Source organism: Artemia franciscana, chromosome 18 (assembly GCF_032884065.1).
Source record: "Artemia franciscana chromosome 18, ASM3288406v1, whole genome shotgun sequence".
NCBI lineage: Eukaryota > Metazoa > Arthropoda > Branchiopoda > Anostraca > Artemiidae > Artemia > Artemia franciscana.
This window is the reverse complement of record NC_088880.1, coordinates 30886847-30899990: the sequence shown is the minus strand read 5'-3', so window position 1 is coordinate 30899990 and position 13144 is coordinate 30886847. Positions and strand designations below refer to the sequence as shown.

The following is a 13144-nucleotide window of genomic DNA, read 5'->3' as shown; positions in this document are numbered from 1 at the left end:
TTCGATCTCATACGAAATAGTTTTGCGTCTATAACAGGATTCAGTATGACCTAGTTATTGGACAAATAATTACCCTCGAAATAGTTCAACCCTCTAAAAGAATGTTAATACCGAAAACTTCTTTCTTTTACTTGAGTCTTCTGAATTATGAACTGAATAACTTACCCTCTGAGATGCAATCAGGGACGTTGTGACTCGGAGACCAGGGCCCGTTAGGTTCACAGATGAAACTCTTTACATCAATGCCATCTATAAAACGATAGCCAGGATTGCAAGTTGCTAAACATTCTAAGCCAGGTCCACTGGGTTTTTCTAAGCAATTAATGGCGCCATGCTTAGGAGGCTCTAATTCCCAGTCGACACACTGTACTGGCTGCACAGATACCTGAAAATTAAACAAATTAGTATTCCCAGTCGGCACATTGTAGTAATCAAGTAAATATATATATATATATATATATATATATATATATATATATATATATATATATATATATATATATATATATATATATATATATATATATAACTTTCCATGTTTAAATTGTCTATTATTTCAATTATATGAATAAATGACTTCAATAATTTAATGTCCAGTATTTTTGACTTTCTTTTGAATTTGGTCACATTTGTTAAACGAGCTTAACTTATCCTTGATTAACTCTTAACTTTAGAAAATCACGAGGATATTTCCAAACTAAGGATTAACAAAAAAAAAAAAAAATTACAAACCCCTTTTCTACCATCCAATAATTTTCTTACTTTTTTTAAAGTTTTTTTTTTAATAAGTCAAATTACCAGTTTCTGGTCAAAATTACCGCTTTTTCTATTTACGAAATTAACCAATTTTCTATTTATCGAGATTACCACCCTTTTCCTATGAGAAACTGGATTGCGAAGGGATTCCTTTAAAGAGAAATCACTCAGGTCCTGTGTCTAATTTCTTATATACGGTTTTGACCGTCAATTTTTACTGCAACGTTATATTTACCGAATTAGCATATTTTCCATACAACGGAAGTGCCATCTGTGAGATACTGCATTGTATAATAATTTTTTCATTTTTTTTTTTATTTTTAGCTTCCTATCTTACTATTTGTAAATAGTTTTCACTTACACATTACTTATTGACATTCCCCTATACAATGTTAGCAATTTATTCATTTTTCTACCGAATAATTTCAAAAACTACACAGCATCATATTACAAAGCTCTGTACTCTTAGCAAATATTGTGTTACGACTTATAATTAGAACATTTTGAAAGGGGAAATGTAGTTAAAATGCTGGATGACAGAAATTAGGAATTTCAAAATTGGATAATATGGTAGTCATGGTAATTATTGCCGAGAATAGCAAATTTGGTAATAATGGCAAAATTATGTCACATTTGGAAAAAGAGGGCAACTTATCTTCAGTGGGTTCTTAACTTTAGGAAATAGCGAAGATAGTCTCAAAAATAAGGATTGATACCTAAAAATTACAGCCATTTTTCCCCCAGCATATTTTTTTTCGATATACAGTCTTTTCTTCATAAGCCAAATTGTCAAATTTCGAATATTTGCCAAAATTATTACTCATTTCTCTTTACCAAATTATCCAATTTTCTATTTACCAAGTTCGTCACGCTTCAAAAAGGATTCACTCCAGTTTCATGTTTTATTGTGTACTGAATATTATGACGAGGGAAATGTAAGTAAAACGATAAATAGCCCTTGAAAAGAATTTCAAAATTGGATAATATGGTAATTGTCGTAGCATTAGCACAATTACCATTTCAGGCTCCCAACCCTGGATGAAAGGAGGCACGAAACGCTGATGAAGTTTGGAGCTGACATCCTGAAGTCCCCAACGCACCGAGATATCCTGCCTCAGTTTACTTCAGTGGCTCATGCACACAAGACGAGGGTGGCAACTTTTAAAGAGGGAAAAGAACTGTTAGAATGCCCGACTACACACTCTACGACAAGATTTTTAAACTCCTTCGTTCCATACTACGTGAAGCACTACAACGACAATATCCTCAAATCGAAGTGATAGCTCATCATGTGTAATTTATGTTGCGTCTTTTTGCGATTTTCTATTTTCTTTTTTTTCGTTTGACGATACCCATGTTATTGCATTGTGATAAAGGGAAAGAATAAAGATTATTTATTATTAGCTGAAGTTAACAAATTTGAAAAATCAATAAATTTCAATACTAACATAACTTGTATAGGCCTTCTTACTTTTCATGAATACAACGATTCAATAAAACAATTCTTAATATGATTAACTTTACTTTAAAACGACAGACGATGACTTTTTTGCCCGATTGAGTACCGGCCAGCCAAATACGATATTTACGGCAATTATTGCCGAAACCAACAAATTTGAAAACAACGGCTTACTTCAATACGTCTAAAAAAATTGCAGGGTTCTTTCTAATTTCCGTGAATTCTAGGACGTGAGTAGAAGCTGCAAAAATTACCTGAAAATGGCAGACAGCTCTATTGCCAGATGGATCACGGGCTTCAACAGTAACATTCTGGAACGAGCCAACTGGAATAAATACAGCCTCAGGAGCAAATGTAACTGAAACATCTCCAGAAGCATCAGAGGTGAGAACTTTTTGCCGAAGTTCGGTAAAATTCACTTTATAATCTTCCTGTTCGTCAACTAGTTCGATTATAAAGCTTTGTGGACAGCTAAGCTGAGGTGGCGTTTTGTCTGGAAATAAGATTAAAATTAGGTCTAAAGAACCAAGGACAGTGACGATGAAACTTGACTTTTTGGAATCGGTTATGTAGAAACTAAAGCAGTGCATTAATAACTAAAAATTGGAATTTTACATTTTGGTGAAAAACGTCCATATGTTACCTAAAAATGGGATTGGCTTCGGAATATCTGAAATGGGTAATGTATTTAAGGGGGAATTTATGCCTCTTGGAGAACATAGGAAATGTGTAGGGAGAAATAGATTGAGGGATGGTACTTAAAGTTGCCCTATATGTGGAGAGATGGATGAGGGATAGTAGGGAATTGAGGGAGTTACGCTTGGAAATATTTGGTAGGGAGGTCGGGGGGAGACATTGGATTTTGGAAATTTTAAAATGTTACTTAAATATAAATAATATTGGAAATGTAGTCCAAGTAGCTATGAGGTATCGTGATGATTTTCTTAAATAATCAGTTTTAGTGTCTTTTCAGCTTATGTTTTGTTGCTGTATTTTTTTGCTTGTTTTGTGTACGTCACCATGGCCCAATTGGGCTTTTGTGTGAATAAATCTATCTAAATATGCAGTTAGGCAGTTTTTCGTAGTAGCGGGTGTCAAACTTCAGAAAAAGAAACGGAAGTGAAAAAATAGGCAAAAAATAGACGGACTAAACAGCTTAAGATGCAGCTTTCTTTTGAAGGCATATACGTCTTTAGCTACCGACAAAGAACCAATCACAGAACTAATTAAATTTTTACCGACGAAAAGCATTGTCAGGTTTAACTAATTAATTCTGCCTATTTATTTTTACGTTTCAACGTAGTAACACTGACAAAAATGCAGAACTGTCCTAAGTGCTTCACAATTTTCAGACAACAAAAGGAAAAACTTAAAAAATCAAATATTTTAGGCATGGATAGACCTAAGATGGTTCCAAAGGGAAAAAATTACTATTATTTTGATGTTCTTGGTACTTTAAACAAAACAAATAAATTAGTAGAACGAACAATAAAACTGGTAATTTTTTATTTCCTGAAAAAATTAAATTGAACAGTATTCAGTCAATCTTCCATATTTTCAAATTCTAAACTCTTTAGTTTCAATATCCAGATGTTCTTGGAAAAAAGTAAGGAGCTCACCAAGGTACATGTTGTCTGTGGCCTATTAATGGCTAATAGGTCTATGGTATTTCTTCTAAATCCAACGCTAATTCATTATTTTGGAAAATAATACTTCGGAGGGATTCAAGGTATAGAAGTACTTATTAATGGCTTGTATCTTGTAATACGCTTTCATCCGTTCATATATAATTATCATTACCCCACCCATATGCGTACCTCATCTAAACTTTCATTTTGCATCGGCTTTGTCTCATTTGTTAAGTAAGTGGAGTAGCAAGGGGGAGGGATTTTGGTTTTTTTAAGTTTGAAAAAATGAAGTTCCTTCTAGCCTCAAGGCAAGGATTTGTCAGAAGGGGCTTTCTTAACCAACCGTTTGATTTAGGCACTAGAGCTTCGTCGAACTGATGATCCCTGTCGACAGGACAGACTCTGGTGCATTCGATATCGATCCATCTGGACATTAGAAGGGTTCGTATCGTCTGCGCCGACAGTAGTAGCGATTGATTTGTCTTGGTCGACCATGTTAGAAAATAAATGTCACGATTTGACAAAGGGAAACAATTCAAGAACCGCCAGTCATCACAATGTGAAAACTTTATTCAAGATTCAGGGACACTAAAATTCATCCAATTTTTTAAACATAACTAATTCGAAAGATGAATATTGTACTGTATTAAATAAAAAAGTAAATGAATAGCTTAATTTTATATATATAGATCAAGGAAATTAATTGTTTAAGGCAATTAAACAATTAATAAATTATTTGTGAACTTGAAAAAACTTGTTTAAGGCGATTAAAAGTAATGGACGGCTCGAAAGTTTTTGACACCTTTGGCGAAATTATTGCTAGTAGGAGTACCAATTTTCTCTCTTCTTCATCTCGTTCATTAAGCAAAGTGCTGTTAAATTAAAAGAAAACTCAACGATCAGACAATCATACAGTAGGTAGGAGGAAACCACTTTATTAAATTAATTGATTCTGTCCCTAGTGAAACGAAACTTCCTGAATAAGTGTCAATAAAATACTAAAATCTAAAGCAAAATTTAATGATATTGCCAGTAAGCGTTACCAAATTGAATTAAATGATACCATGTGCAATTTTTACACCTCCGCGAAAACCGAGCATTTTATTTATCACTCTCTGTCCACAAAAGCAGGAAAACAGACACTGTTTATACTGTCAATTTAATGTCGATGTTTCGATATAATGTATTTTATATATATTTTATATATAATATATTTTATAATAAAATATATTTTATTTTATAATGACATTATAAGACACAGGTAAGTGTTTTGTTTCATGAAATGATTGACTGTAAAATTTATGTAGGTCAAACGACTGTATTGAGTCAAATTTAAAAACAAACCATAATTATTTATGATTATTGGAACTTTTGATTGAAAAACAATATAGTCATTTATTAATAGTTTATTAAGTTTCTTTTCAGTCTGTTAAAAATGATAGACTAAGACTATGTATTAATTTCCTCCCATTACGAATACGGAGAAGTCATCTCAATTTGATTATCACCATCGTGCTCTGATGCAAAGAGTATGGATAGATTATAAGAGTGGAAACTGACACTAGTATCGACAACTACTAGCGCCATCTAGCGTTTCGTGACACTTGGCATTTTTTCAATCTCTATAATCATCTTTCTGTCAGGAATTGAGATCAGACACTTATTACTACCCTAACTTCATCAATTACACTAATTATTATTATTACTATACTGAAAAATGGCACGTGTCTCCAAACGCTATATGGCGTTGATATTTTCGGCACTAGCGCCAGTTTCCATTATTACAAGTTACCCATACTCTTTGCTTTGATGAATAAAAATGTATTTGAGAAGATTGCTCTTTAAGTTTATAGGATCAACTTATTCTAGCTCATTGTAAATGATTTCCTGAGACTTTTCCTACTTATGCCTAAGACTTTCAACCTCCAGTCTCTAATTTCAGTCAGTACCAGTTACCCATACTCTTTGCTTTGATGAATAAAAATGAATTTGAGAAGATTGCAATTTCATGTTATACCATCAGCTTATTCTAACTCATTGTAAATGATTTCGTGAGACTCCTCCTACTTATGCCCAAGACTTTCAACCACCAGTCTCTAATTTCAGTCAGTAAAAGTTACCCACACTCTTTGGTTTGATGAATAAAAATGTATTCGAGAAGATTGCTCTTTAAGTTTATAGGATCAGCTTATTCTAACTCACTTTCGTAATTCCTATCACCATCTCCAGTTACTTTTTCTCTTTCTGACAAGTGTTTTTTTTTGTTTTTTTTTGGTATGCGATAAACAAGACAGATCAATTTCCGCCTTTGTCTTCCTTTTCTCAAAAGTTGATTTTCGGTGCCCTGATCTATTCAGTAAAAGTGCAATATTTATTTTTTTTTTTGCTGCAAGAGTTATAGGGTAACATTGGCTTGTCAAAATTGAAAATGGCAAGTATTTCATCATAGGTACCACAAGGTACCAGAAAATAGTTTAATTAGAAAAAATTATTACCTTCTACTGTAATATTGACTTGACAAATTGCCACATTCCCATCAAAATCATAAGCTAAGTACTCGAGTTCTTTGTCTTCGAATAAAGTTACTGGTAAGGTAAAATCTTCAGGTCGTACTTCAATTCTTGCCACCATGCCACTGTTATCAACTGCTTGAGGCTCAATAAAGTCCACAGGGAGGAAACCACCGTCTTTACCACGCTGAACCACAATTGGTGCAGTTGGGCAATTTAAAAATTGTGGTGGCTCATTATCTAGAAAAAAAGAAGATAAATTTTTTTTGTAATTGATCAAAAGGATAGATAAACATAATTGCGGCTCTAACAACTTTGGATATGCATGAGGTCTTACGGAATAATAAGAAGTCCCAAGAAAAAAGGTTAAGTGTGGAATTTTGAATAGGAAGAGTATGTAGCATGTGAAAAGCAGAAGAAGAAGAAGCGAACGAATATTTGACATGTATAACAAGAATGGGTCCTCAGCGTTAAAAAGGGAAAAAAATCCAACCAAAATAATATAAAAAGGGGGAAAAGTCTAAAACAACTAAAATCAAAAAAGATTTGAAAGATAAAAATAACCTATAAGATTTTTTTTACTCCCAAATTCACTGCTCTCGGCTTACCAGCATCAAGATAATTGGACCAAGCCATGGGCCTTCGTGTCTGTCTTGTTAAACGCACAATAGCTATTACAAGCAAAAGCCAAGGAAGTAGAAGATAATACATTTTGATACATAATTTGATAATAAATAATCATTTATAATAAATATAATCATATAATATAGGTAATAAAGAGAATATAATTATATATTTTGATAATAAAATTTGACTACTCAGGGAAAAACTCTAAGCAACAAACCTACAACCAACGAGTTACTCCTACCACATCATGGAAGACTCGGAAAGACTTAGCTGACTCAGGCAGAGTATTTCAGGCAGTATGATAGGTGGTCAGGGAATGTGGTCTGTTTTTTAAGAAGGTAAATGAGGAATAGTAAAAACATGAATCAAGAAAATACAAATTAAAGTTTAAAGGATTATATTACGTCGCGCTATTGTCTATAGCAACCTCAGTAGGGAAGCTGAAAGGAAAGGAAAATACTTAATGTACGAAGCAAGGCTGTGGCCAATATTTTGTTGGGGAAGGGGTATTTTCAGGAGGGGATGGGGGTGCAGAAAAACTTAGAAAAATGCATCTACATTTTGTTTATATTCTTTTTTTATGTTTTATACGAATGAGGAAAAGTTATGAGGGGAGGATTTAACCCCCCTCCCTAGATATGGCCTTTGTACGAAGAGCAGTGAAAATAAAAAATCTGATCGTTATGAAACCTGAAAATTGGTCGTTAAGGGGAAACTTGCAAAGCAAGTTTCTTGCAGTAGAGTAGAAAGGGCCTCAAGTTCTTGTAGCAAGGGGCGTCAAATTAAAATTAAAAAGCAATGATACCAAATCAGCAAAAAGAAGATAAACACATAGGGAATCGACTGTTCAAGAAAATTAAGCTTTCCTTTGACGGTGTGGATCTCTTTAGGGAACAGTAGTTTGTTAATTTTTGAGTTTTTACAAACAAAAAATCTGCCAAATTTAACTAATTAATTTTGCTTTTATTTTCATGATTCGCCATCACAGTCCACGCTATATGTAAGAGGGGTCTGCCCCCTCCCTCCTTCACCCAACTTCTAAAAACATAAAATATATAAGCATAAAAAGAAACTTTGGTTCGTTTTCTAATTTTTTTATAGCCTCCCCGTCCCCCTGAAAAAATACTGGCGGCACTCTTAATCACAACACTGACGAAAAGTGACCCTGCCCTAGAAACTTCAGAGTTAAGAAACAGCCAAACGAAAAATCTTTGAAAATCGCTGTTTTCACATATAAATAGACCTAGAATGGGTCTAAGGGGAAATTTTTCTTGATTCTTATGTCTTTGGTACTTTAGAAGTCACGAGTATTAACATCTAACATCAAATATGGCATATTCCAGATTTATTGATTTTCAGGTTTTCTTACGCAAACTAAAAAAACTTGTGCAAATTAAAAAAAAAACAAGAATTTTAATTATGTTCCAGTTTGGCAAGTCGAAAAGTTTTTTTCTTTTAATTACTAAGCTATATTTAATATTTCATAAAAATTTCCAATTTTGTAAGCAGATCAATCCAAATATCCATGTAGGAATGACCGGTGGGATGTGGAATACAAAAAGTAGATAAAAATAAAATAATATTAAAATGTTGCAAAAACTGGAAAAATTCATATTATTTGGTTGGGGGAGAAGTTTAAAACCTCACATGCATATATGCCTTTAAATAATATTCCCCAACAGTTTAAGTGAATCTGAAGTGGTAAGCTCATAATAAAATAGCATCTAATTTCAGCATGTGTTATTTCTCGATGAAGTTAAGAGAATCAAAGATAAAAAAAACGTATTTATTCTGTAACTGCTTCCAGTCTAGTTTTCATTAGAATGGAAGCATTCATTGTAGTAAGAAGCAGCATCTTTATTTCTTATTCATATTTCAAAATGATCCTTACAAGAAAATTAAATAATTTTTTTTTTTACTGAAAGTAAGGAGCGACATTAAAACTTAAACGAACAGAAATTATTCCGTGTTTGACAGGGGCTGTTCGTTTTTCAAATAATCCCGGTAAATCTGGCACACCCTCTATTAAATATACCCCACCCCTCACAGAAAACTCATCCGTGGAAATTTCATCCAACGTAAAGTATACCCCCCCTGTCAAATCCTCTTCAGACAGTTCCATCCTCGCTGAGAATCCCCTCTGCCAGTAAAATTTCTTGCAGACAATTCAGCCTGAAAATTTTTCCTAAGCATTCTTTCATTTGAATTGAATCTCTAATCAGTTTCTCGATCACTACAGAAATGCCGCTTCCGTGAAAATTGTTTCTCGGAAATCAAAACACGCGGAAAAAAGTCTCTGGATAATTCTCCCGGAACATCTCCACGTGAACAATTTGGCAAAGAAAATGTAAAACAATTAAATCAAATTAGCCCCCAGAAATTTCCCTCCCCAAGGAAGATACTCCCTATAGAAATCCACCGCAAGCAAACCCCCATCCCCCCAAAAAATGTCTGAATACCTTACAATGACAAATACTATACAAAAACGAATTTCATTACTTTCAGGCCTTTACTCATGGACTGTAGGGGGTCATTTTACACCTAAAGACATAATTATTTAATCTTTCGACCATTTGGACCAAAATGGTTATCGCAAAATTTTGATCAGTTTATTTTGGAGAAAACATGGGCGTGGGAGGGGGCCCATTTCCCCTCCAATCTTTTTGGTCACTTAAAAAGGGCACTAAAAATTTTAATTTACGTTCGAGTTCACCCACTCCCGATCTTCTAGGACCAGTATTTTGATGCAGTCACCCATGGAAAAAAAAAGATAAACACGCATCAGTGATCACTGTTATGGCAAAAATAGCAAAATTCCACATTTTTGCAGATAGAGCTTGTAACTTCTACAGTCAGGTTCTCTGGTACGCCAGATTTGATGATATGATTTTCATTCGGATTCCTTTAATTTTAGAGAGTATTTCCCCTATTTCAAAAATCAGGTAAACTTTTTCAGGATCGTAACCTTTGATGGGTAACACTAAACTGGAAAATCTTATATATTTGCGATCAGCATAATAAGCTGATTCTTTTGATACATCTATTGATATTAAAATCTCGTATTTTAGAGTTCCGGTTACAATTGAGCCAAATTGGTCCTTACTTACAGCTCGTTACCACGAACTGTTTGACAGGTGGAACAAAAAGGTAAATACCTGACTAAGATTTAAATTTACTCTAAAGGATAAAAGGATAAAGATCCCCCACTGCTGGCGCAGAGGGCGTCGAATCGACGTTTCAGTCGCTAGGTGTTTTTCCAGGGACAAGTAGCAAGCTTGTCGCCATTTTTTTCCCTAAATGTATTCTAATTATAATAAAAATGTTAATAGATAAATGTCAATAAATAAAATACATGTTACAATAAAAATGCTAGAATACAGAATGAACTCCGAATAAGATTCTTGAAAAAGCATCAATGTAAAGTAGCATAATTATTCTAAAAAGACAAAGCCGAACAAAGAAGAACTTACCAACACACACTGGATAGCCATTGTCGTAGCCCAACAGAGGAACATCAGCCTCCTCCTCCTCCTCAGCGGCACAGCCCATTAGCTCAAATTTCAGGCATGGATTTTTATCGTAGCTGACAATTCCAAGGACAACAAAGCGAGCTTCAACGGCAAAAGGTAAGGTAATCATGGCAAGCTCTCCATAATTCCCGGGATCTCGAGATGTTAAATTGAAATTTGGAAAGTACACAACATAACTATCCTCTTCTTGAAGTTTGTAGAAGAAACGAATTTCAGTGGGTCGTCCAACAACATCAGTTGTTACAACGCCCTTGACAAGAATAACCTTAACTTTGGAAATCTTTCCAAGGTCAACGGTGACAAAACTAAAAGCATCCGACTGTGCACACCATCCAGTTGTAGATCCAAGTCGGACATTAGCAGCTTCATAATTCGATCTCTCAGACGTTGCATTTATTGCCTCATCAGGAATCAGACCAGAAGCAATACCCAATGGCTTGATAACGCTACATTCTGGCTCTCGTTGGCAGGAAATTGGTATATTCGTTATTGGTATATAACCAGGTCTGGTACACTCAAAGAAAATTTCTGAGCCTTGTTCATACGAGCTAGCAAGTTGAATGCCGTCAGCGGGTCGGCCTGGATCTTCACAAGTTGGGCCTTCACAACGAAGATCACCAAAATCCCATTCCCCTGTTTCCTGGCATCTTACAATATTGTCATTGCGTGATGACATTCCAGCAAGTCGGAAGCTTGGCTGACATCCAAAAAAGAATGACGCTTTATATCTTGTATCAGGAATTATGCCATATTCTGCACCAAAGGTTTCAGGGGGTTCACCACAGTCAATTCTAGGGCATGTCGGTGGGGCTCCTGACAGTCGGTAGTCATTTGATCCTTGTCTGGGGTCGTAGACACACTGCCTAAAGAAACCAAAGGGTGTTTGTTTATTTTCTCTTCCGATATCATTGCACTCGATGCTTACATTAGCACCGAAAGGTATGAGAGTTGTGTTGGGATCGGGACGTAAGATTCTGAGACCTTCTCCAGGTACATCCGGCAATACTTCACATTTGGCAACTAAAATGATATGAATTATAAATAAAAATATAATATAGAATAATCCAACGGCAGTAAAAATGGTAAAGAAAAACGAACAGGAAAAATTAGGCTAAAATATATGGAGGATTTGTTGAACTTGAAAAAGTGAAGCAACTATTTGTCTTTTTTACAAAATTTAAATTTTTAACACTTTTTTCTTATATTTTGATCGGAAGAGGCAAATAAATATAAATAAAATATTCTTTAAAAATTGAAAAATACTCATCATAAAAAAACCTAAAAACGAACAAAAAAGTCTTTAAATATAATATATTCTAATAAATTTAATCAAAATATACTTGAATTAGGGGTTTAATAATAATAACAATAATAAATTCATTCCAGAAAAAGCCCGTGGGCCATAGGAAATTTACATAACAAACAACAAACTAACTAAAATAAATTAATACTATTTAAAGAAAATGCTCCCGATGTACCGCTGCAATCCTGACAAATCTTGCTATCCTTTTAACACTCAGGAAATTTGTCTCTTTCATTCTATCTACCATCCATATCTCGTTCAATTTTTCTTTACCATACATCTCTCGCCTCCATTCATTCAATTCGACAAATTGACACAAAAAATGTATTAAACTTTCATCCTGAGATCCACACATAGGACAAGCAATAGATTCTACCTTCGCAATGGATTAGGGGTCTATTTAGGAGGTTATAATTTTCCATAAGACTTCTCATATCTTTTTTTACGGAAAAATAATCAAATTTAGAATGAAATAAAGTGAAAAATCATCAAATTATAATAAATTATAATTGTAGCATAAAAAAACTCATTATCAAATCTGGTTAAAGCTTGTTCCTGAGAATCCAAACCAAAATCAATTCCTTTGTGCTATGAAACAAGTCATATGTTTTTCTATCATAAATTTATTTTTAAAACAAGGAAATTTTGGGCAATATTTCCACTAAGAGGTCATTTCACATGGTGACTGATTTTGAAACTACTTTTTAGAGATTGGCTAGAATTAAATGATTGCAATAAATTTATGTTAAATATTTTTGAAATCAAATATTTCGTCAAAAGTTCACACCATCAGAGCGATAAGTGGACAAATATGTAACTCCAAAACTCTCTGGAGAGGTAAGTTATTTTATTGATGTTCGTCTAGGGGCTTATGAGCCTCATATTGGGGTCTTATGGGGTCTAGTATTGTTTTCAAGTTTTTTATATAATTTTTTTTTATCATAACAATATAGGACACGGTTATTCTATGAACAGTATGAACAGGGCTTGTTGCCCTTTCAGCTTAGTTAACTGACAGGATAGAGACAAATGACCTTTAGCAGTCAAACATTTAACCCAGGGGCATTGTCCATGGCTCAATTCTCCATATCTGATCATTTGTCCCCATATAGCAGATGGAACAATATTTGAATTAGAAGGCAATTTACCCTTAATTGTATCCATCGACATAAAACCTTACCTGGTAAATTAATTTTAAATAAAGGTCTAAAATAAATGCTTTACATATGATAACACCACAAGATATTATCTATATGACATATATATAAAAAAAAAAAAAAAAATCAAAATTGGTAGTATAACAAATTTAAATTGTCCTGAAAAGTGATAAA

The 13144-nt window shown here is 33.8% G+C and overlaps 1 protein-coding gene across 1 annotated transcript in view; it reads right to left on the bottom strand.

Moving 5' to 3' along the window:
• Nucleotides 1–13144, bottom strand: part of LOC136038864 (uncharacterized) — a 204878-nt gene that overhangs the window by 95267 nt on the left and 96467 nt on the right. The window contains exons 20-23 of the mRNA XM_065722318.1: nt 10451–11530; nt 6339–6593; nt 2470–2708; nt 166–385 (exon numbers count right to left, since the gene is read on the bottom strand). Coding sequence (XP_065578390.1) covers nt 166–385; nt 2470–2708; nt 6339–6593; nt 10451–11530 — 1794 coding nt within the window. The remainder of the gene's footprint in view (nt 1–165; nt 386–2469; nt 2709–6338; nt 6594–10450; nt 11531–13144) is intronic.